The following is a 26,858-nucleotide window of genomic DNA, read 5'->3' on the forward strand; positions in this document are numbered from 1 at the left end:
GAGGTGGGATTTGGAGTTCCTGTCCCCTCGAAAAGCATGCAGTAGAAGCAAAATAGCATGGAAGAACGATCCCACAAATAGTGAAAATGTTTTATTTTGCAGAATATAATCTGCACACTTTTAGATAATTTTACAAGATTGTGAAACACTGTGCAGCTTTACCGTAAATACCATATTTTTAATTCTAAGACACTATCAGTCATAAGGGGCATACTAACACCACCAAGAGAAAATGCTTTAATAGAACCAGGCTTTAGCACAGCAGGGCCAGACTTTAGCACAGCAGGTTAACTGCCTGCTGCAGTAAATCTTGCCAACCGAAAGGTTGACAGTTCGAAGTGTGGGTCAGAGAGAGCTCCTTGCCTTTAGCCCAGCTTCTGCCTAAGTTGTTTGTAGTTTATTTGTTCAGTCGCTTCTGACTCTTCGGGACCTCATGCACCAGCCCACGCCAGAGCTCCCTGCTGCCCGTCACCACCCCAAGCTCCTTCAGAGTCAAGCCAGTCACTTCAAGGATACCATCCATCCATCTTGCCCTTGGTTGGCCCCTCTTCCTTTTTCCTTCAATTTTTCCCAGCATCATTGTCTTCTCCAAGCTTTCCTGTCTTCTCGTGTGCCCAAAGTACTTCATCTTTGCCTCTAATATCCTTCCCTCCAATGAGTTTTGAAAACAGCAATGTGAGTAGATAAATAGGTATCACTTAAGCGGGGAGGTATTTACGGCACCCATAAGGAAATGTCAGAAAAATGCTGGCAATTCAATCAAGGAAGAAGTTTACAAACAAAGCTCTTTGGCAGGGAAAGTGGAGCGACAGCACCCTCCCCCCACTGGCTGGAACCAAGCATAGCTTCCAAGATGCCGAAGATGAGAAAGCCTGTATATACCTCTATCTATGTACACTTGTCTGTCTTCTCTGTCTATAATGGCATTGAATGTTTGCCGTATATGTGTTCTGTGATTCGCTCTGAGTCCCCTTCTGGGTGAGAAGGGCGGAATATGAATTCTGTATGTGTGTGTGTTTATACACACACACACATCTGCAATCTAAAATGTATCCTGTTTTTAGAGACATATATATGGGGGGAAAGTGCAGGAAATATAGTACTTATATTTTCAATCTTCTTACTATGCAGAGAAATTGGCACATCTTTCTGAGAAAAAAGCTTCATCCACTTTTTTGCTATATACATCAGAAAACTACTTATAATAGAAAATTAAGGTAAATTGCATGCTATAGTCCTACACACACAATTCAGTGATGGTTTGACATCTCGACTTCAGCCTTTGCTGGTTTGGAATGTCACTCAAATGTGATGATGCAGACAAAGAAAGTAAGGGAATTGAATCTACACCTGCACATATTCCGCAACATTGCTGCTTTTATTCAGAAAACAGCAATGTGGCATAGCAGAAATGTTGCATACAAAAGATTTTGTGCAAAAGCCTGCAAAGTGGCATGAAAATAGGTACATGATTTTGTTGTGCAACGTTGCTGTTTTCTATGTGAAAACCATTAACCTTGCACAAAAAGACACGTGTTATTACCTTGAATCAGTTTTTTTGTATAAACAAAGGAGAAGTTTTGTAGCTTTTGAAAAAAATCCAGTGTTCTGCATAAACTGTGCAGTTTTTGTGGAAAAGCGGTTCTCTTTACTGTCAATTGAGGTGTCTACCGTATCCTGTCAATGGAGGTGCAACTGTATCCAAATTGTTTCATTGTTTTCAAACCTATCAGGACCTAGAAAAAGCAAGATTTACCATCCCCTTTCTGATTTATTATCGTTGATGTCGTTATTGCTGACTTCGCTAGATATTTTCAAATTTCCTCCTTTTGGCAAGAGCTTGATAATAGTACGAGCGCTGGATTCCTTTTGACATACCCCATTTGCTGATTTCTTGCTGAATGTTCAGATCATGGCAAACATGGAATTTGGTGCTAAACATTCTTCCAGCCAGGGTGACATCTAAAGAAGTTATTTCTTTGACATTTGGGTTAGGAAGGCCTTTTAAATGGATTCTCCTGGTAGGATTGTTAATACAGGCAAAGCTTTGAGTTTGATATGTCAGGTTTAAAAGCCCAAGCTAGTTGAAATGGTGGCAAGCGAATGTATTTAAACCTGTTTCTTCCCGAATCGCAGATAAAGGGGGGAGGGGGGGAGGTTCAGTTTTTTGAGCAAAAGTGAGGAGCATGTGATCATCCAGATGATGTTGGACTGAAACGTGGATTGGCTCTCTTGAGCCATTGGTCCACAGTGGCAATGGATGTTGGAGTTCAGTCTACCATCTGGGAGTTAGTTCTATCACATGTTGTTGGCCCCTGTTTTTCAGCACTTACTTATTTAGGCGATCCCTCATTGTCCGAGTAAGGTTGTCCTACAAGTTCAGTGTCCTGGCAGTGGGTACATAGGTGACTGTGGAGCCCAATTCTTGACCTGCAGGTCCACAGTGAGGGCATCAGTTTCCAGGTGGAAGGAGGTCCCGGTCAGGGTTGGTTTGATGCCCCTTCCTCTTGGCACGTTTCTCTCTTTCACCCTCCATTCGTGCCTCTTCAAATTCTACAGCACTGCTGGTCACAGCTGACCTCCAGTTGGAGCATTCAAGGGCCAGGGCTTCCCAGTTCTCAATGTCTATGCCAGTTGTTTTTAAGGTTGGCTTTGAGCCCATCTTTAAATCTCTTTTCCTGTCCTCCAACATTCCATTTTCCGTTCTTGAGTTTGGAGTAGAGCAACTGCTTTGGGAGACAGTGATCGGACATTCGAACAATGTGGTCAGTCCAGCGGAGTTGATGGCGGAGGACCATCACTTCAATGTTGGTGGTCTTTGCTTCTTCCAGCATGCTGACATTTGTCTGCCTGTCTTCCCAAGTGATTTGCAGGATTTTCCGGAGGCAACACTGATGGAATCGTTCCAGGAATTGCATGTGACATCTACAGATAGTCCACGTTTTGCAAGCATACAGCAGAGTTGGGAGGACAATAGCTTTATAAACAAGCACCTTGGTATTCCTACAAATGTCTTGGTCCTTAAACACTCACAGAGCTCAGGTGGTGTTGTATTTCAGTGTCAATGTTGACTTTTGTGGAAAGGTGTTTTTCAGCAAAGGTAGAAGAGACCCAATATCCACATGCCACTTTCCTTTCCATAGTTACTTTCCCAAGTATTTTGTATCAAAGCTGAATTTATTGAATCTCAGGTGATAGCCAGTGTGGAGGGTATATTGTGGAGAGATGAAAGGAAAAATGTCCTCCATATCCTACGTTTTCTGTGTAATGGATAGTCTGGGAGAAACCAAATTATTCATCATTATCTTTGGTTTGGGTCTGAGAATAGACATGTACTGAATATTTATCTAATTCTGTTCAGAAATATGATGCTTTTTATAAAAAACATCTCACCCTTCATCAGTATTTCGTAACCAACCCTTTCTCACTTATTAGTTGAACTAGATAATGCCTGAAGTGATACTTCTGAATTAATTAGCTTAATTTTCTGCACGTGTATGCCGAGGAAAATTCCATAATCTTATTCAATTACTTTCTGATTTTGTTTTTAGGTTAACAAAGCCATTATCCTTTGCAGACTGTGTTGGAGATGAGCTACCATGGGGATGGGAAGATGCATATGATCCTCAGATTGGTGTCTACTATATCGACCACATAAACCGTAAGTGTTTTCTCTAAGTGCTGTATTGATTATATAAGAAGGCTTAGCTAGATTAGACTCTGTTGTTAGACACTTAACAAGAACTTGAAGAGGAAAGATTTCTTATGAGACAGTCGAAATTCCCCACAGCAATTCCCTTAGATTATTTTCTTAGAAAAGCTACTGATGTCTACGTCTCCTTCTTCCCACCACCACTTCATTTTTTTTAGTGCTCTTATATCCCTCTATCTGTCAAGGACACTTAAAAGGAGGTTTTCAAAACAGAGTTCTGAATTACACAGGAGTGTCTGATAACCTTAAAGCTGTGTTACGAATTTGTGTGGGTATATAAATACAAGGGACGCTTCCCCCACTTTTGTCAAAAGTTAATCGTCTGAATTGGTCCCAGGAATCTGCTGTTTTTGTTGGGCAACTGAAGTCCAGGAGATGCTGGATAATAATCTTGTGCTGAAATTAAATATCAATCCCTCTGATCTAGCCAAATTCATATCACTTATAAATCTTGGAGAAGTGCAAATTTATTTATGTATTTACTATTGAAATGCTGTATTTATACTGTATCCTGGTGTCCATCTAAAGATCTCACAACAACATACATTAAAATAATTTTTATTAGATTAAAGCAATTTAAAACAGAAAGAATAAACAGCCTGAAAGCATCTTACCCATTTTAACAAGTTAAAATAGAATTGTGCATTTTACATTAGCTGCAGCCTTCAAGCTCTCTTCAAGGGCAGCCCCATATAGAGTAGATTACAGTACTTTAATTGGAAAATTTCCAACAAATTAGTAGCTTCATTACCTCAGTCCAGGAAAGACTAAATGGCAGATCAGTTGACCATGGCACCAAGCACTCTGACCCACAGCATCCACCTAGACTCTATTAACAGAGATGAACCTAAAAGTATTTATTTATCTATTGATTTCTTTATTTATTTACTGCATTTGTATCCTGCCCTTCTGGGACTCAGGGTGGCTCACAACAAGGCACAATTCAATGCCATACATACATATATAGATTAAAACAACATATACTTTAAAACCACATAATTAAAACAATTAATTAAAACCACATAATCCAAAGGCATATTCCTCGAGCCATTCCAGTTGTCAATTGCTTTATTTAATATTGCACTGAGAAATAATTATTGCACTGGGAATCACTGTCCAAAGGTTTGGTCCCACAACCATGTCTTCATTTTCTTCCTGAAGGTCAGGAAGGAGGGGGCTGATCTAGTTTCCCTGGGGAGGGAGTTCCATAATCGAGGGGCCACCATTGAGAAGGCCCTGTCTCTTGTCCTTGCCAGTCACGTCTGCAAGGGGTGGTGGGTGGAATCAAGAGCACGGCCTCCTCAGACAACCTTAACCTCCGAGATTATATGCTATGTAACTTCTCTGTCAGTGGGACTGCAACTCCAACCAGGCAGGTAGCTTACTCAGTTTCCAGACCCAAGAACCACCAGTGACATTTGATGGAACAGGAGAAAGAACAGAATAACTTGATTTGGCTGAAACTTGAGCAGCAGAACTTGACACACTTTTTTTTCATTTCTTCATTATTCTTATTAGTATGTTTATTTATACCCCGCTTTTTCTCTCCACGATGAGACCCAAAGTGACTCTTTGTGTTAATGTTGTGGTTTTCAAATAAGGGTCTCCTCCAAAAGAAAATGAGTAAGGAGAGACAGGTTTTCCTGAAAGCCAATGTGTTCACAGTCATCCGACTTCCTCTGCACGGCACTGTGACCTAAGAATATTAAGATACTGGTGGGACTTTAGATCAATGGGTTCCAGATCCATGATTTCAAACAACTGCAGATCACCGTGCCCCAAATTATTAAATGGCAGTGGTATGAATGTGAACATACTGTCATGTGAACATAGATTCACATCACCATCATTTAATAATACGTGGTATGATCATTCTGGTTTCTTTTTTTTGTATTCATGTGGAGTCCCGGAACCAAATCCCCCAAAATACAGCAGGCCCACTGTACTCACTCAAGTTATCCAAGAATCATAGAATCATAAAAACCTAGAGTTGAAAGAGGCCATGTGGGCCGTCCAGTCCAACCCCCTGCCAAGAAGCAAGAAAATCGCATTCAAAGCACCCTGACAGATGTCCATCCAGCCTCTGTTTAAAAGTTTCCAAAGAAGAAGCCTCCACCACACTCAGAGACAGAGAGTTCCACTGCTGAACGACTCTCACAGTTAGGAAGTTCTTCCTAATGTTCAGGTGGAATCTCCTTTCCTGTAGTTTGAAGCCATTGTTCCATGTCCTAGTTTCCAGGTCAGCAGAAAACAAGCTTGCTCCCTTTTTCCTATGATTCCCCCTCACATATTTATACATGGCCATCATGTCTTCTCTCAGACTTCTCTTCTGCAGGCTAAACATGCCCAGCTCTTCAAACCACTCCTCATAGGACTTGTTCTCCAGACCTTTGATCATTTTAGTTTCCGTCCTCTGGGCACATTCCAGCTTGTCAACATCTCCCTTAAATTGTGGTGCCTAGAATTGGACACAGTATTCCAGATGTGGTTTAACCAAGGCAGAAAAGAAGCGTAGATTGACTTCCCTGGATCCAGAATGACTTCTCTGAATCTAGGTTGTACCAAAGATCAGTAGGTGAAGCCAGCACCTCCTATGACCTGTCTGGATAGTTTAGAATACAGTTTCCCAAGCATTTCATGATGGGAACACACTTGTTAGACATTCAGTTTGACCATTGAACCGGAGGCTAAACCAACCCCTTATAAGAGATATGGACACATATATAAATTGTAATAATGAAATGGATGGGGACACAACATATGTCATGAAAACCTGTCATTTATATTTTTGAAATGTTTGTAAGATATAACGTGCATTTCCAGGATATTCGTCATTTATGAGTATGCCACACCTACACATTGAGCCCAATGCATTAATGTATCATGACACACAGTTTGGAAAGCTCTGCTCTAGAACATAATTCAAGGGTCATGCACAATATGTATAGGTTTCTCGGTTAAGTTGGTGCTTCACGCTCAGAAGTAATGTAATCAGTCAAAACACTTCTGACTATGGAAAAGGTTCCCTGAATATAAAAGCTTTAAAAGCCACTGCTTTAATGACAAGATGTCTAATTGCAAGTAGAAATCTCACCTAATCCCTTCCAAAGAAGGAAATGTAATGATAAACAGCCATCTGGTCCTGGGATAAAAGCGTTTCTCCATGTGAAGTTAAAAGCAGCATGTAATATAATTTAAAGTTAGTCAGAACTAAAAATGCAGTGATTCAGAGGCAAAGACTACAAAAAGTGCTTAGATTTGATCAAGTGCATACTTTCGACTTGACACACACATATTTGAGTGCTAATATTGAGGTAATGGCTTACTGTTTCCCCATCTCTTTAAGTATCTCTGTTTCCTGTGTTGCTAAGATACTGCCTTTTTAAAAAGTAATGATAATTTCAGTCTTCTTGAAACTGTCTGAAATGTGTACTTCGAGGCTTTAAAAAAGTCAGTTTAATAATAGCAATTTTGGGGAAAGTAGCCATATTAATGTGAAGCTTTAAAAAGTAAAAAAAGAAAAAGGCCCAACCAAGGACACATCTGTTTTATTGGAGAATATTCAGTTTGGTTGCAGTGGAAATGAAAGTACCCTATATACTCGAGTATAAGCTGACCCGAATATAAGCCGAGGCACCTAATTTTACCAAAAAATCTGGAAAAAAAACATATTGAATATAAGCCGAGGGTGGGAAATGCAGAAGCTAATGGTAAATTTCAAAATAAAAATAGATACAAATAAAATTACATTAATTGAGGCATCAGTAGATTAAATGTTTTGGAATATTTACCGTATTTCTAAGAAAAACAGTAAACTAGCTCTGTAAGTGGAAAAGTAGGGTCAACAAAAACAACATGGCATCAAAAATAACATAATAATAATAATAATAATAATAATAATAATAATAGATTTGTATCCCGCCCTGTCTCCCCATGGAGACTCAGTCCAGCTTCTAACATATTAACAGCAAACATTCAATGTTTGCAAATCCTCTCTATATATGTGCATTTCCCTTCTGCAGTATTTACAAGCCCTATATATCCGTGTTTATATCTATCTAGACACCTCTGTGTGTGTGTGCATTTCCTCTGCAATATTTGCAAGCCTTATATATCTATATTTATCTAGACATGTCTATATTTGTGTGTGTATTTTCTCCCTGTAATATTTATAAGCCCTATATATCCTTTCCCTTTTCAAAACATTCACTTTTTTCCCTCTCTCTCTTTTCTAAAAAAATATGAGTTTCCAAACTCCAGCCTTGGAGGAGAAGCAGATTGAGGGAGGTTTGGAAAAGAAAACACACTGTTAAGGGAGGGGAAGAGGAGAGAGAAATATATCATGTATTGTGAGCAATGGCTGGAAACAACTGTTGGGGTCTTGATCCCGTTATAAGCTGATGGAGCCTTTTTCAACCCAAAAAGGGCTGGAAAACCCGACTTATGTACGAGTATATATATAGTATGGCAGGCCTATAGCCAGGATTTTGATTCAGGAGGGGCTGAGTTTGATTCGGGGGGGGGGGGGGGCTGAGTCTGAGTGAAAGAGGGTCTACCCTAGCAAACCTTTTGTATCGTTACCCCAATATCCCCATGCATATGGGATATATTGAGCATGATGATCAGATCATGATATGAATAAACATAACAGTTTAAATAATGCACCAGTAAGGCCTTCTCACGGACCACCATGAGAATTTCGGGGGGGGGGGGCTGAAGTCCCTCAAGCTTCCCCCTGGCTACATGCCTGTAGTATGTCTATTTGCTTGGATGGAGCATGGGAATGATTTCCCTTTTGTCTGCGTGTTAACTTAGGGCCTCCTCATACATTTCATATTGCTTTCTTACACAAATAATACCCAAAGATGGTTCTCCATTGCTTTCTTCAGAAATATAGCCTTAGGGACCAAAGTGATGGTCTCTGGATCAATGCCCAAAGTAACGGTCCCTGAATCAGTGCCTGAGCCATTGGCTGTTGGTTTTTGGGAAAGAAACAAACAATTGGCAGTGTCCTACATCAGATAACATTAAAACCATTAGCCTACAGCCTCTGATAATTCCTTAATGATTTCCCCATCCAAGTACTAATCAGGTCTGATCCTGCTTAACTTCTAAGATCAGACAGGATTTTGTGTCTTCCGGGCATTTAGGTCCCTCTTTCTTTACATGCACATTAACAATAACCAAAGTAAAGCACACATACTGGATTAAAATGGAGATTTCATAAAGACCAAGGTCTCACTTGTGCAATATTGTGTGGAAATGAAATCAGTTTCTATCAAATAATGCACTGGGGGGAAAAAAGATAACCACAAGAGAGAGAGAGAGAGAGAGAGAGAGAGAAATATATCCAATCTAATTGGTCTCATACACCAAGCCATAAAGATGGACATATTTATTATTTATTTATTTACAGTATTTGTATACTGCCCTTCTCAACACTGAAGAGGACTCAGGACAGTTCACAGTGTTGGCAACAATTCAATGCCATTGATAAAAAAACAGTATAAAACATCAAAATTGACTCTCCCCTGATAAAACATTAAACATTATTAAACACATCCCATAAAATAACATCGCATATTACACAAAGACATGGCCATAGACTTAAAGAAAGAGGGTGGTGAACCAACTTTATAATGTTGTCGCAAAGCCATAAATCAGGTCAGATCATGGAAAACTGCATTAAAACTGGACTCTATAAATATCTTTTGCTGTGTAAAATGATAAAAGCCATTACATGGCTGGAATGAAATTTTAAGTTTTGATGATGAGCAAATGAATAAGAAACATGCTATGCACACAGCCAACCAGCAACCGTTTATTTCGAATTTGAGTACAGGCAGTCCCCGAGTTACAAACCTCGACTTACGAATGACTCATAGTCAAGAACAGGGGTGAGAGAAATCTGCTTTTCGGAAGGGAAATTCACTCCCGAAAGAGTTATTTATCATAGGGAAAAGGTGACTCCACTGAAGTTTTTTCACCAATCCTTATTTCCACAACAAGCAAAAAAAAAAAAAAATCCAATCATCACAGGGACAGAAAGTGAGGTGAAATCTTCCGAAGAAGGGCACAGAAAGCAAAACACAGGGGCATTAACCTTTTCCTATGCTATCCTTTTCCTATGCTATCCAAAGCATACATACATGCATGCATAGCTGGAGTTACACATACAAAAAATTCAACTTAACAAGAAATCTACAGAACCTATCTTGTTCGTAACTTGGGGACTGCCTGTACTGGGTATTCCAGTTGAGGTACATCAAAAACAAATATTTTAATGACTTGCCGTGGGTTTATTGGGTGTGCGGGGTGTTGAGACGGATTGAGTATGGGTTTTTAAAATGTGTTTTATGAAAGTCGGTAGTCTGGGTATGCTTTTCATTAGGTAAACTGGTTTTTCCTCATTGTTTGAGACTGAGGAATCGGGTCCTTAATGCTCTCTTAGTAGTATATTAATCCATGTTGACATTTGCTGAAGAACGTCTGAGGTACAGTAGGCATCACGTATGTTGGGTTACGAGAGCTGGAGTTCAGAAGAGAGCACTCTTTGTTTGAATTCCTGGAAGGTAAGCTGCTTGTGATAAGGGTCAGAGGCAGGTCATTTTCCTTACATGCTAAAGTGGAGGTTACAGCTTTTAATTCACCTGATTGGAATGCAACGGTCTGATAATTGTGAGTGACTTACTAAAGGTTTAGTAAGTTTTAACAGTGGAAAGGCATTTTGCGGGTTGAGCATATTTGGAGGTTTTATCATCTAAGCAGAAATGTAGATTGTGCACTGTTCTGCCAGATTGCAGACTAAAACCAATCGAGAAACTGCCTTAGTTTGTTTTTTGCTTTCAAATTTTAAGTCCAGATTTTTAACACAGATCTTCTCTTTTTTAAAAAGTTGCCTCAAGGGTTTTTACACTTGGTTTAACTATTATAAAATGATAACAGAGCAGAGATAGCTTGTCTAACAGTAGCTTATTTACCCTGCTTCTGTTTCTTATTTTACATAAGTTCATTTATTTATATTATTTATACAATTGTATACTCAGACATTTAAAAATGGAGGTTGACCACTGTCCATTATTTTTTTAAATGTACTAGAATCCTATATAGATGAAAAATCCATTACTCATTAGTATTCTGTTTGATTCAGGGGAGAAAACTGTCCTTGCAAGAAACTGTATGTCTAAGGAAGGCAACCCTGTTTCATCAACACTGATGTTCAGAACAGTTCTTGTTTTTATTTTTCTTACCATAGCAGCTCCAAACCAAGACCCATAACATATCTAGGGCTTACCTCCACATCTTTCTGAGACTATGTGAGATATGGAAGGCACAGCTGCTGTTTACTAAGTTCCTGGGACTAGAGTTTTTTTTCTTCAATCCATCATTGCCACCTCTCCTCGTTTTCCAGTGGGAATGACAGGGATAGAGGTCTTTATAACTGGAATGCGTGTCCCCTCCAAAAACAATGGAGTCTCCAGTATTGGAGTCCTTTTAGGTAGGGTATCTTGTAAGAAAGCAACCTGTAGCTGTTCTTCAATGGTTATAGAACCTCCAAGATTCATGTTTCTTTTAGGATCCAGAAGAGGAGGCCTACTCTTCTCCTATTTAGAAATACAGAAATTCTTACCCAGAAATCCAAAATACTCCAAACAAAACATTATACACATGGGTGTATCAGATAGTGACACTTTTGCTTTCTGATGGATCAATCTAGACAAACTTGGTTTCATACCCCAAATCATTAAAAATATTGTCTATCAAATTCTCTTCGAGTTCCATGTCTGAGATGTCTATGAAACATGTGAACCAAAATGTGAACCAGAAAGTACAATGTAGAAGAATATGATATAGAAAAACATAGAATTTCCGGACGTGAGTCAGTACCATTACCAAAAGATATCTTCATGGAAAGGCTTGATTTGGAAGTGTCTTATTGGGTTCTCAAACACTCCAGTTTTGTTTTTTTGTAGGAATTCTGAGCTGATATCGGCATTTCACCCATCATAATCTGAAAATAATTATGTATCCTAATCCATTATTTGAACCACATGTTAACATCTGTTTTATTCATGTCTAGCAAATGTTACTCTTCAAATATCTGGCAAAATTTCAGTCCTGCTCCATATGTATGAAAGCAGATAAAGGATGGAAACAGCATAATGTATACATGAAGTTTGGCTTCACCTCTTGCCATCTAAAATGGACTTCACTTTCTAGTGTTCTTCAAATGAAGACATTGCACATCTGATATGATTCAATGTGATATATAGACTTTGTTGATTTTGTTTAGATTTGTCCTCTGTCATGAGCCAGTCAGCCAAGAATTCTCTGCTCTTGCCCTCTTCTCTCCTTTTCCCTGAGAAAATGGAGTAAACTGAAACAGGATCCATTTTTTTCATGTTTACCTGAAAAATCCATGTTTTCTCATGTTTACCTGAGAACAACACATCCATGTGCCACATAGATAGCCAAATCACCATTGAGGTTTAACAGAGATAAGTATGAAAAAAGACTTTATTCTTTATAGGTTTTTAAGAGTATATTACAGCTTGGAACAGCTTTCTTCAGTTTGCAAAGACAATCAAACCAATCAACCAAAATTATAACCCAAGTTGCTTTTCGAAGTATCCATTATGCCCCCAACTGCAGCAGTACCTTGTTATATATGTAGTCATTCTGTTCTGAGATGGGAGTTTTCACAGCTAGAGAAGCTAGGAGTCTGACTTTTTAGCCATCCTCTACCAGAACTTACCAAAGCTCATGCTGACAGCCAGTATTGCTCTGCACTTCTGGCTAGTATCATTCCAATGAGCAATGGACACTAACCATTCATGCCTGGTGGCTACTACTATGATGAGAACAGGAAGAGGATAGGAATGGTGGCCATCCAGCTTAGCCAAACTGAGTTTGATTCTACTGGACAATCATGATCCCTTCCCACCTCCACAGCAACCCAAGGGCTAGTGTTAAAGACTTCCTCCTGCCCTGTAGCAGCCTGAAGGTGAGACAGTAACAACCATCCCAGATCCAATCTGGTGTTAGATACTCCAGATCAGCCCTGGGATAAAGTGTCTGTGTAGAACTGCCCTAAGACTCTGGAGCCAACGGTTCAAATCCATCAGATGCCCTGTCAACAATTCCCTGCTAAAGAGTACTGCAGTTTTAACTTTGATATATTTATTCAAACACATATTGTGATTTAACATCCTGGTGGAGAGAAAGCCTCACTTTCTTCACTCATTAGTTCCATGGATGGAAAAGAGAAGACTTATGTGGCCCATGGACACTTGAATTCTTGACATTGTTGTTGTCAATTGCATATAGTAACAGCAGCTGTCATATCATGGCATCACAAACCCCTCTGGGTTGTGTTCATGTCTCATATGAATGTCATCACCATGGAAGTTGCAGTCCTGTTTTGGTCAACACTAAATCTCCTCTGAACATAAATCATAACCCTGTTACTTTAAGTGAACAAATTAGTCCTTTGTTAACTGGATGTAGTTTGGTTCAGTCACTAGATAATTTATGGAGTAGTGTTTTTGGATTTCCTGTCATTAAAATATGTATATTTTTGCCATTGCTATTGATGACTTCCTAGCCTAATCTATAAGCTCTCCTTTTCCCAGAGGTAAAAGAAAAAAATGCTTTAAATTAGGGAAACACTCTTCTCTAATATCAGAGAGACTGGTAAAAATTGTTTTGGTGAGACAGGCTTACTGACAGTGAGAGAGTAGTTTGTGCGTGTACCCATATCTCAGCTCCAACTGTGCCTTTCAGTCCTGGCTGAATCGGAATGAACCAACAAAGGAGAAAGCATTTAGAGAAAAATTAGGCAGCCCTAAAGGGGGAAAAAAGTACCCACATGCTGAAACCTAGGAAGATAATGCTCTTGCGTTGTTCTCCTTTACTTTTGACACTTCAAGAAGCACAAAGGAGCTGAGCAGAAAACTTCTGTTCCAATGTTGTCAGATCCTGACATTATCATAGCAAGGTTTGGCTGTGCATCTTTGTTCCAGAACTCCATACGTCTCAGATACATTTATGATTCATTGTGGGAAAACACGTCATTTTAAAGCAGTCTGCTTTGATTTAGTTTCTTAAGTGCCTCCATTCAGCTGTAGGTTAGCAACTAATTTTGCCAGTTCAGCATCATCCCAGGTCCTGATATATCTGAGCCAAAAAGAGACAGTACCTGGTGATATCTGATTCAGTGTAAACTACAGTTGGTCGCAGTTTGTCATTAAAATACATATGCAAACACAGAATATATTAGGTTTTTTCCCAGAAAGTTTAGCTGAAATGGCTCATTCCATAGCAAGTTGAAGTAAAGGAATTTTTCATCCTTATATACTTAGGGAGATCAGATAAGACACATTTATTCTACGTCTTTCTAGCCACTGGATTTAAAGCAGATTGGAGGGGGAGCCCCATCCCTACAACAGCTGGGAAGAAAGGAAGAAAAATTAATTTAACAACGTAGTCACATTAGCTTCATCGTATGGAGGCTTTTGTCTCCCAATCACCTGGTTTTCTCCTGCAGAATTCTGGGAAATATAGTTTAGGACGGGGCCTTTGGAATTCTCAGCTGCAGTGGTCCTGGCTTCCCTAAACTACATTTTCCAGTTTTACAGGAGCAAACCGGGTGATTACACTAATGTGATCTTGCCCTAAATAAATACAGATAATCCCTAAAGCAGTGGGGTCCAACCTTTGGTCTTCCAGTTTAGGACTCCCAGAAACACCAGCCAGCTTCTCAAGCGCTCAGGAAATCTGGCAGCTGTAGTCCAAAACACCTGGAGGACCAAAGGTTGGACACCACTGCTCTAAAGAATGTTTGCAAGATATGAAACAAAATGATTTAGCTAGGTTGCTGTGGTTTGTTTGAGCTGTATGGATCAACTAAGATCCATATAGTTAAAGCAGTGATGTTCCCTGTAGTAATCTATGAATGCGAGAGCTGGACCATAAGGAAGGCTGAACAGAGGAGGACAGATGCTTTTGAACTGTTCTGTTGAAGGAAAATGTTGAGAGTACCTTGGACTTTATTAAATATGCTTTAGAGAGTGAAAATGGAAGACAATATAACCCTGTTGGTCAGGAATTTTGGATATGACATTTGATTAATGGTTGATTTATAAATATATGGCAAAGAAAAAGATACTTGTTCAGGCCTTGGTGGTGGGACTATGTGTTTGTAAAATGTTCACTGTCTCCGACTCTTCGTGACCTCATGGACCAGCCCACGCCAGAGCTCCCTGTCGGCCGTCACCACCCCCAGCTCCTTCAAGGTCAGTCCAGTCACTTCAAGGATGCCATCCATCCATCTTGCCCTTGGTCGGCCCCTCTTCCTTTTACCTTCCACTTTCCCCAGCATAATTGTCTTCTCTAGGCTTTGCTGTCTCCTCATGATGTGGCCAAAGTACTTCAGCAAGTATTCCTGGCAAAATTCTATCAGCCTGCGTCTAATTTCATTTTGTTCTCCCAGACCATGCTTGCCTGTGATCCCAGTTGACATTTGACTTCCCACCTTGGCATTCCAGTCCCCTGTAATGAAAATAATGTCTCTTTTTGGTGTATTATCCAGTAGGTCCTGCAGATCCTCATAGACCTGATCTACTTCTGCTTCTTCAGCAGCTGTGGTTGGGCGTATATTTGGATCACTGTGATGTTGAAAGGCTTTCCTTGCACTCGAATTGAGATCATTCTGTCATTTTTTGGGTTGTATCCAAGCACTGCTTTAGCGAATTTCTTATTAATTATGTTCTTCTTGTCCGCAGTAGTAGATCTGGTGGTCATCTAATGTGAAGTGGCCCATTCCAGTCCATCTCAGTTCGCTGACCCCCAGAATATCTATCTTTAGTCTTGACATCTCACCAATAACAACATCCAATTTGCCCTGGCTCATAGATCTTACATTCCAGGTTCCTATGGTGTGTTGATCTTTAAAGCATCGGATTCGTCGTTCACCTCCAGTACCGTCGGCCACTAGCCTTCCTTTCGGCTTTGAGCTAGCTGCGTCATCACATCTGGGGCTAGTTGAACTTATCCTCTGCTCCTCCCCAGTAGCATTTTGGCCATCTTCCAACCTGGGAGTCCCATCTTCCAATGGCATACCGACATATCTCTGGTTGTACTGGTCCATTTAGTTTTCTTGGCAAGGATACTGGGGTGGTTTGCCATTGCCTTTCCCAGGGATCACACTTGGTCTGACCTCTCTGCCATGACCGTCCCATCTTGGGTGGCCCTTCATGGTTTCGCTCATAACATCATTTAGGTGCTCAAGCTCCAGCGCCACGACAAGGCGGTGATCCTTTGCTGGAGAGTTGTTAAGGTATGTAAATTAAAAAGTATTTAATTTTTAAAAAAATGAACAAAAAAGAGAGTGCCTTGGACTGTAAAAACATCAAACCAATCCATACTCCAGTAAATAATGCCCAATTGCTCACTGGAGGGAAGGATATTAGAGGCAAAGATGAAATACTTTGGCCACATAAAGAGAAGACAGGATACCTTGGAGAGCATAATGATGCTGGGAAAGTGGGAGGAAAAAGGAAGAGGGGCTGACCAAAGACAAGATGGATAGATGTTATCCTTGATAACAGGGAGCTCTGGTGTGGGCTGGTCCATGAGTCACAAAGAGTCGGAAACGACTGAAGGAATAAACAACAAAGACCACAGCAACCCAGTGATTCTGGCCATGAAAGCCTTTGACAACATGCAAAATGATTAACTTTCACAAATTGTAGCAAGTTGCTGCCTTAATAGCTGATCTGGAGATTTGTGCACTTTTCTTTTGCCACCAAAACGAGAGAATTTGCATTTTTGCCTCCCACCTGGAGACAGTTCACAAAAACTTGAAACTCAGGACCAGGAGTTGAGACCTGGCAACCCTGTTAGTAATTCATAAAGGATGCTGACCCACACACAGAGCTGCTCTTACTGAGATCAGCTAGGCTTCAGAAAGGACACCTGAAAATTCCCCAAGTGTTTTTTAAACTGCCAAATTCATCTGCCAGTTGACCTGTGGAGCACTTGGCAGGATTGGCATAATGTGCAAGAATTCCCTGATGTTGTCTGAATTTGAGTGAGACTTGATGTAGTCCTGACCCTTTGACACTGTTGCTGGTTAAGCAATACGCATCGAAGGCCAGTTGCTACGCTTTCACCTAACAATACCAAGTCAAGAACACAAAAGAAAGTATTCTAAATTTGAGGGGGGGGGGGGGTAAACTTCCTTTGCATGCCGTTGATGGCAGAGAAGGTAAGTAACAGATTGCAAGTGAGAGCTTTTAGAGATGGTGTGAAATTATGGTGCCCTAGTCTTCACAGTGTGAATTGTACAGTAATGACTTCCATTTGAAACTGAAAGTGATGCATGGCTCCCTTTTTTGGGGTTGATGAAAGCTGGTCACCTTTCTAAAGTGTTGATTAGATGGCTGAACATGCTATCAGTAATTCCATAAATCTCTGCTGGGAAGCTGGAATTCACTCTCTCTCCCCCCCCCCCCCCCCCCAATACCCTACCCCGCTTTTAGATTTGCATTTTATTTTTCCTTTAATTTTTTTTTAGAAATAGAAGTTCTAGCATTTCTTCTTTAGTACAGGAGTTTTTAAAAATGTGCAGACTTCCTTTCATTTGACAAGAAAGCATATGTTTGAAAACAAAACTCATCAAATACAACCCTTGGTATTGTAAGAAACATTTGGTTTTGCATTCGATGTGTAGCCCTTTGGTTTTCATTACAGTTTTCCTACCAAGCAGTTTAGAATGGGGGCAAAGCCCTGTGGTATGTGGGGACTGAATTGCTGCTTTGTTCAGATATAATTCAAGGGAAGTCAGCAGGGCTGCCGAGAGCAGGTTTGGGCCCCACAGCTGCAGTTGAAAGATTTTTCAAACAGCAATACTGAACGACCTTGTCTGTTATCAAACCAAGTCAAGACTGGCCAATATAGGTGACACAGGCATATATAAAGTCTCATGGGAGAGTTTGCAGGAGTGCAGAACTCCTGTGAAAGGTTCTCTTCTCTGCTTATGAGACTTGAAATGGGGTTTCTATAGATCGGCTTCACATAAGTTATTTTTGCCTGTAAAGCTGAGGTTGAGAAGAGCAGATCACTACAGTTGTGACTACAGATGGACCCTGCAGCATTTGGCGTATAATTTGAGGACATTTTTCTGTTTACCAGATATTTGAGGGTTGTTCTGTTATAAAGAAAGTTGAAGTCAAACCCTCCATGGCTATGAAGTTACGGATACTATAGATCCGAGAACTTGGTTGAAGCCAACTTCTGCAGTACATCTAAGCACTGTCCAGGTCTTGACTCGGTTCCAGGGCCGGACTGAGTTTGGTGCTGCTACCAGTGGTTCCCAACCTTTGGTCCTCCAGTTGTTTTGGATTTCCAACTCCCAGAAATCCCAACCAGCTTACCATCTCATAGAAATTGTAGAAGCTGAAGTCCAAAGCACTTTGAGGACCAAAGGTTGGGAATCACGGTGCTAGACAATCATGATCTCCTTCCATTTCCACAGCACCCATCAGCTTCACCTTCAAAACTCTTCCTCTTCTGCCAGTTTTACCCCACCCATAAGTGGTCATTGTAGATGTGCCCATTATCTCATGGTACACCCAAAATGCAGACTGTTATGTGGACAGTGGGGATTTGGTCGAGTGGTTGCTTTTGACTTGCAAAATTAACTAGCACAGCAGTTTTTGGGTAGTGCTAAATCCGTCTGCACTGATCTCAGATCTTAACATGGTATTTCTTTCTGTATTCTTTCTTAGGTACTATGAGGCATTCAGGATATTTAATAGATTAATTTATGATAAGAGTCCACCCAAAAGTTGCATATGGCAATGGAGGACAGCAAAGCCACATGGTTTGATATTCTCTAGATAACTTCCCCACTGTTTTTCATATTCTTAAACAGAGAAAAACAGTATTTTCTAAAGACGGTTTAATATAAGAAATGCAAAACTCAAGCCCTTCACGACTTGATTTAGGTGCCTAAGAATTTAATTTGAGTTAGGAGCTACGAAAAGGAAATGGATGCGAATGCTTAAGACTATTTGTCTCAGTAGCACAAGGAATTGATAACCCGGCTCCAAAATTGCCTGCTGTTCACTACTGTCAGAGAGCAAGAATACAAAATGTTCATGACCCAGAGAAAGACCATGAGCATTATACAAAAGGGCAGTTAACTCAGAGAATAGATATCAATTCCATGGTATGACGTTTCCATCAAGCCTGACAGAGTCAAGAGAAATACTCTTTGTCATGGAAGTACAATTGCACTGAAATTTATCCAGGTTGATTGCAGTGTGCTACTGAGTAGAGCAGATGGCCATATCTGAGCATGTGCTTTTCGTTCTCTGAGAAGAGGTGTTTTAATGGGCAAAACATATGTGTGTAGTTCTAATATCTGGATCTATGCTTAAGTGACTGTTTGTAGAAGACAAATACTGCAGGATAATGTATTTTCCTCTTACCCATTCATCTCAGTGTGTTCTAAAAACTCAGGCACTTCCAAAACAGCATGCTCTTATGCCCTGTTACCTAAGCAAAACCTGAGTTATGTCTCACCTATTCCAGTTGCCCTTATTTGAAGAGAGCCAGGTTGCAGCAAATGTTCTGCAGATGCTCACAGTGTGGTGTGCTCAGCTTTGACTTCTCTATCTTGAAGTGGAAGTACTGTATAACCTTTTTCTTTAACATTGGCAGGACTGGCTCTCGTCCTGCTGCTTCGTGGATGTAAAAGTACATTAGCCTGCTGTTAGGAATAGATAGCCTGTTGAAACCTCCAGTAGGTTCAAATTCACCCACATAGCTTTAATGTATATACCTGTTGGCCGCCTGTCGGACAGTGAATGCTTTATGCTGTTTAACAGCCATAGAGTGAAAGCCATTTTTCTCAAATATTTTAGAAATCATTTCTTGAAAAGATTCTATTTCTCCTCCAAAACGGATGCATTTGAAAGTGTTTATTAGTAGCTCTCCAGGATTGTTATGGCCACTCCAGATTTTTCTCTGTTCATATTCAGAAACAAACATTGCGGTGCCATGAAGCTTCTGAGAATGGCGAAAAAAATAAATAGCGTTGCTTGATTTTGTGGCTGTAAGTGCTTAAAAGAAACCCTGCATTGAAAGCTCTTTGTCCTTGTGCCGCAGTCCTAAGGACACTGTGACTGTGGGCCACATTTTAGCACTCTGCAGGCTACTCCTGCAGTTTGGGCCACACATTGAGCAATCCTGACTTAAACCTACTGAGCAATTACCTGAAATGTGTTTGCGGATATGGCTTTCCTCTCTTGCGAGATTATTTTCCATTACGACCAGTGCTGCTCTTAAAGTACAACCACAACCATTACATCCATCCCCTGCCTTTATCCTTTTTTGATTGTTGACTCATTATGAAACCCACTTCGTGTCTCATGTTTGCCTACATGGCGGTTTCTCCTCAAAAACCCAAATAATCCCTATGTTTTATAAGTAGACCTGTTTGTAGTGTTATACAGAGAAGCAGTAAAAATTATCTTTCTTTGCTGATATTTTTTTTTTAAATTTAGAGTTTTAATCTCTTCCTCACAATGCTCAAGGGAAGCACTTATCTCTCAAGGTGAAGGTACAAGAATTCAGACAGCAATAAGTTTTCACATGCTTGTTCCTAGCCTTCTCTCTCCTTCTAAAGTTTTAAATCACAATCCCTTTAGTATCTTCTTCTAGGCAAGTCCTGCTCAACCTGGTACCCTCTAAATGTTTTATTACAGTTCAGCTCCCAACAGGTTCGAGATAGGGAAGAAGACCTCAGCCATTTCCTGTTCGAATGAGGTCGATGGACGTTGGAGCTAATAGCAAAAATTATTATCAAGTCAAAGCTCCTCACCTTGTGCTTTCATTGCTTTTTTAAAATGGGTGGACTTTAGAATGAAATTAAACCCTTAAATCCCTTAAATCTCAAAGTTGTGGGGTCAGGAGCCATAGAGGGAGGGAATCTATCTCCAGCTTTACTTTCTTCACCCCCTTTCTTTCTATGCTAAATCGTGTGAAATAACATTGTATACAAAGTTTATATTGTTCCTTTTTAAAGGAGAATCAATGCAACAAACACACCCACTCCCAATTTTATCCTCACAACTCCATGAGGTCGGTTAGCTCAAAAAACAACGATTGGCCCCAATTTACCCAGTATCTTTATAACTGAATCCCAGTTCGACGCTCTAAACATTACACTGGGCTGAATCTCAATGTGTTAGAAAGTGTAATAGCAATCTTAGCACAATTCAAAGTGCTAGTAGTGATATATAAAACCCAATAGGATTTGCATCCAGGCTTCCAGAAAAATTGTCTTCTCTCATTTGAGCCTGTCCATCTTTTGAAGCTTATTTGGTGGCCAGACCTAGGACTTTCTTCATGGTCAGTCCCAGACTCTGTACATGTCCATTGAAGCAGCCTAGGCTGGCTTCTTCTGTGTTGTCTTTCTAGTAACAGATGAAGGCCTTTTTATTCAGGCAGACCTTTACTAACCACTTGCTTGGAGGCTGTATAATGCATAATCAGACTACACATTTGCAAGTTTGACTTTTGCAGGTTATTCATGGATTTGATAAAAATGTTCTCTCTTGGATTCTCCGGGCTCCCCAGTGTGGCTGTATGGTCAACTTCTGATAGGATCTCTAGCTTCTTGCAGAAGTGGACAATAGAGTCATAGTGGAGGACCAAGCCATTCCTCAGCTAAAAAAATAGGGAATTGAGGTGATCTCAGGTGAAAAAAAGTATTTTAAAAAAAGTTATGATTCTTCCACTTTCTGGAAATCTTGTGTCCCTAAGCCCAGTGAATGTAGAGGACTGATTGTATTTTGATGTGTTTTAAATTGTTTTTTATTTTATTTTTATAAACAGCTTATTCATTTGTATTGTAAACCGCTTCAATTGCATTTGAGAGGGATAGATGAGGGGGGAAATCACATAAATAAATAAAATAAAAATGTTAGCCCAGGCAGAAAACGAAATAGTTGGAGATGCTTGCATTTTTTGACAACCTCCAGTAGTTACCAGATTTGAATGCCAAGGCTTTATACCCAGAGTGCCAAACTAAATCTAATAATGGCATGAATATCTGGCTTTACAAAAATATAGCCCCATATTTTCTCAGTTAAAATTGCTTCCCTGCTATTTTTCCAGTTTATAAGAATGTACATGTGGTATGTATGTGTGTTTTCCAAATGTAGGAAGTAGCAGGTTCAACAGCCGAGTTGGGAGCAATTTTCCTCAGAAAGACAAACAGTTGGAAAAGTGTGAAACTTTTCCACTCCTGTACAGTAGTCACAAATCATATTAGCGGCCCTTGGTTAGTTGTTGGTTCAAGAGATTTCTAGAATCCAAAGAGATGTTAACAAATCCCAATTCTTTTATCTAGAATCTGCACTTATGTCACTTGGAGATGTTTAGTGTAGTTGTGAAAGTGCACTGGTTTTAGTTTGTGTTATGTACTAGATTTCATTGCAGAGCAAAACATGTCACAGTGAAAAAAGAGATTTTATCTCTGAAATTTTATTCATATGTAGTGGAGCTTCCTATGTGTTCAGAAATCCACAGTATAAAGTTGATATACCTCATTATTCTTGTATGAAAATGTGTACACTATCTCCGTCTGTATATCTTTGTCTACTGCAGAAATGTGCATACCTACAAAGTATTTGAATTTATGATGGACATGGGGAACATTCTGATTCTCACTCTTTTAAAGAGCCGCTATTTCTTTTTGTTTGCCTCATGAATTCACATCAAATATAGCACTGGAAATGTGAGGAACTATCAAGCCTTATTGGCCATTTCTTCCACAGGAGACCTTCCTCTGTTACAGTAAAAGCTAACCAAACATACGTTTCAAGTGTTGGTTAAAAGTGTCTGTCAAAAGTGGTACTCTGGATAATGTAAATAGGCAAAAATAAAGAAAAGCATGTTAGCGAATAATATGTAGCTAATGGTGTTGCGATGAGGAGAATTTAAATTGGTGGCTTAGATTAATGTTTTTCTGGGTGCTTCTGATATTGCAAAGTAATGTGTGAGAGCTACATGATATAACAACTTCCAACTCCATAAATTGAAGTCCCTGAATGTATTTTGAAAACCTAAAGCTTTTCTTTCTGCTCCTCAGGACGTTAAACAACCTCGTGTCTTTTAAATAGAAGAGCAAAATGAGAAAAAAGCTTTTGTAACTGTGTCTCGTGTGTGTCAATACTAGAGAAATGTGCACATCTTTTTAATGCAGCACATAGTTATCTCAGGTTACACTGAATAGGTTTCTTACATAGCGTTTATTTTTAATCTAATGGTGGAAAATATTTAATGGGCAATTTTAAACATTAATACTTTCTCTTGCTATTCTGTGGTGGCTGTCGTCCCACGGTTGTCCACATTCCCTTGTCTTTTCATGGCCGTGGCAATAGCAAATGTATAAACATCTCCATCTGTGTTGGTACTACCACATTTGATCATGACAGGTGTGCTTTCAAACCAAGGGTGAGCAGTCATTTGTTGGTTTGGAATTGACAACATTAGATTTCTAAAAAAATAAATAGTCTTTATTTGGTCTAAAAAGAACACATGATTGTAATAAGATAGCAAAGAGCTTTAAATAGGAGTTGATATATAAAGATATAGTTATAGATTAAGAATGAAAGTGTGAAGTACAAAAGGGGGGGTTGAGATCAGTCAAAAACGAGGGCGGGCAACATGGGGGGAAGGACAGTAAGAAATAAGAAAAGGGGTTAAAAGATGGTGGGTAGAAAAAAGGAAAAAGAAAAAATATATACAGATGGATAGCGTTAAAATCAGATAAGAGTGTAGAATTCTTGACTTCCCAGTATCATTAGATGATTTAGGGTTGCAGCTACCATAATTGTTCATCATTGGAGGACCACAATTGCCCACTCTGCCAGACACATTCACTACACCAGTGGGCCGGATGATACCCCAGCTCTATTATTTGTATATTTATTTACTTAAGACCAATAATATATATGAACTGTAAAGAAATAAACAGAACAACGATCCTTTCCATAGATATATAACCTAATAATAAAAACCATAAAAAGTAATATAGAGGGAAAATAAGAATAATACAAACAATAAAAACCAGTACAACACAGTTACAAAAACAAGGTAGCCAAATATCTGAATATACAAAATCATAGAAGAAGAAGTAAAATAAAATCCCCAAAGCTTTAGAAAACAAAAAAATGTCTTTAATTAGACTTGAAAACAGTAATGGAAGGAGCAAACGATAAATATCCAGGAAGACATTTCCAAGTACTGTATGTAGAGCAACAAGAGAAAAACAGCACAAATGAGCAAAAGGACAAAAAGCTTTTGGTAGAACAAGAAACAATGGGTTTGTAGCACAAATACCCCAGACTAGAATAGTGAAGAGAAACAAGAGCTGAAAGATAGAGGGAGACTAGTTTGTTTGTTTATTTATTTATTTATTTATTTCGGTTGTTTTTACCCCGCCCTTCTCAACCCCCTGGTGGTACCGCTCTGTTCATTTTGCCCCTTTTCTTCAAAGAAAGATTATGATGGATGACCTAGCTTTGCAATATATAGTGTTAATGGTGTACTCATTGAGAGCATGTAGCATCATTTTAATTAATTAAAATATGTTGCATTTCTGAAAATCTTTCATAACTAGTTTCAGAATAGGGAAGATGTTTCCTGGAAGCGGGCTCCTTCAGCTGACATTTTGGTAGTTGACTTCACTTCAAAGTTGCCATCCCTACTATTTCATTGCTTGATAAGTCAGGGCTACAGGGATAGCATGCAACCATGTCCACATCTCTGTGAACTGGACTGGGACAGCCTTGTGGACTCAATTTGCCTTACAGACTAGAAGTTTCTTATTCCTGTTTAGGAAATGGCCCCAGTTACAACATACTAGATATAAATGCACAGAAAATTACAGAATGTATGGATGTGTTGGTTTTGCTGGGGCAAGGTGGGAGGTAATTCAGAGAGTCAGTAACAACAACAATCACAACAACAACAACAACAACAACAACAACAACAACAACTTTATTTCTAGACCACACTCTCCCCCCCAAAGGGACTCGGGGCAGGTTACACTCAAAGAAGGCAAACATTCAATGCCCAAACAAGTACAAATACGTCAAAGCAATATGACATAATACAAAATAATAACAACAAAGAACGAATTGCATGAAAAAATAAACATAAAAATGAAAAACACAATACAAATAAATAATGTGCCCAAAGGTTATTGATGGCTACTTCCATCCTCCCTCCCTACTGTCTCTTATCTGAGGTTGATAAAAGCTACCATCCAGTGATACCTGGAGCATAGTTTTCTGGCCCTGAATTTAACAATAGTCTAATAGGCTGAAGACATGACTGCCCAGTTCAAGGAGTCATTGTGTAAAAGTTAGAACTTCAAAGTTGGTTTTTTGAAAAAAAAAGTTGTGGGTAATATTAGTGACTTGACCTTTGTTAAACTTTACAAGTTTTATTCAACCGAATGACACGTTTATTTATTGTATTTCTGCAGAGACCACACAAATAGAAGATCCAAGAAAACAATGGAGGCAAGAACAAGAAAAGATGCTAAAAGATTACCTTACAGTAGCACAGGATGCACTGAACACTCAAAAGGAATTGTACCATGTGAAAGAACAGAGACTGGCACTTGCATTGGATGAATATGTACGATTGAATGATGCCTACAAGGAGAAGTCAAGCTCTCGCACAAGCTGTAAGTCATGAGAAATGAGCTATTTCTACCATGTCTCTTGTTTTCATTCTTCTGGTTTAAGGGAAAGATACCTGGATTGTTTGCAAGGCAGAGTTTTGACCTATCCTAAGCTGCATGTTTCATAAGTAAAAGCAAGATGCAGAATTAGGACTACTGAAATGCAATTAGGACAAGTTTTCAGATTTGCCAAAACTCTTAATCAGGAGTTGGCACATGGTATAAAAGCTAGGAGATAAAAGGAGAAACTGAATCTAGGTGGATTGGCTATTTTGTGTGCCTCTGTAGTTGCTAGATGATTACTAAAATGGCAGTGGAGAGAAGAGGTGCTAAAACATCAGCTTTCAGAGGTGTATCGCTCTCACACAGATGAGAGAGCTGGTTGACACTCAAGAAATTGTCCATTGTCATTTTTGAAGCACACAGATCTCAAAGTTGACTTAGAGCCCAGGTTCAGTGAAGCATGACAGTCTCAACTGAGATGTACATTAACTGTAGGTTATTACTTTACTAATCTAGGTTATGCCTTAGATTTTAAAAATGGCTTTAATTCAACCCCCACTAAAAAGAAAGAAAGATTTAATCTACTATCTCAATTTGATGTCCAGCTCACCTGGACAGTGCATTCCAATCACAAAAACATATGAAATATGTCAATAAAGTTTGGCCTCAGTGCAACTGCAATGAGGCACACAATGAAAACAGAGTGCACAGTCCTTCGTCAACTTTAAATCCTTGAAGTGGTACTTTATTTAGATACTTTCTAACAGCTACAGAAAATAACAAAACATAACTATGTACAGGAAAAATCACACTCGTTTCCTGACATGGCTGGAAGAGGACGCCCCCATTAGTCCGTTATCTCAAATCCATGTCATTGGAATGTGTGACGTATACAGGAAATGGTCACAATTCACGCTCTAGGCAATAAATCACATCTATGCCTTTAACCCTTGCATAGCATTACATAACATGCTGTCCTGCACTGGACACAGACAGAGTTTAAAACTATAAACTGTATTTCACCCCAGTAAAACCATAATACTGACAAAATTGTCTTTATCCTCTGCACAAGTGCTCCTGTTATCAGGTAGGCTTGAGGGTTAGAATTAACAGAACCAGTTCCATATTAATTTCAATTTTAGTCAAAGTTTTCAAGACGAACATTAGAGCAAAGGAAAATCATGTTATCTACACATTTCTAAAACTTTCAGTCATGCATCATCTTCTCTTTAAGATGTCAGTATGATGACAAAATGTGTGTGTATGTGTATTGAGTAGTTGTTATTGTTAGGCTCCAAATTTGATTACATTACTGGAGAAGAGTGTATTAAAGTGTATTTATATCTAAAATAATGTTAATCTAACAGTTGTAAAATG

General features: G+C 39.4%; 1 protein-coding gene across 1 annotated transcript in view; it reads left to right on the top strand.

Annotated features, from left to right (window-relative positions):
- Nucleotides 1-26,858, top strand: part of WWC2 (WW and C2 domain containing 2) — a 199,287-nt gene that overhangs the window by 74,803 nt on the left and 97,626 nt on the right. The window contains exons 2-3 of the mRNA XM_060778679.2: nucleotides 3,552-3,661; nucleotides 25,278-25,481. Coding sequence (XP_060634662.2) covers nucleotides 3,552-3,661; nucleotides 25,278-25,481 — 314 coding nt within the window. The remainder of the gene's footprint in view (nucleotides 1-3,551; nucleotides 3,662-25,277; nucleotides 25,482-26,858) is intronic.

Source organism: Anolis sagrei, chromosome 5 (assembly GCF_037176765.1).
Source record: "Anolis sagrei isolate rAnoSag1 chromosome 5, rAnoSag1.mat, whole genome shotgun sequence".
NCBI classification, from domain to species: Eukaryota; Metazoa; Chordata; class Lepidosauria; order Squamata; family Dactyloidae; genus Anolis; species Anolis sagrei.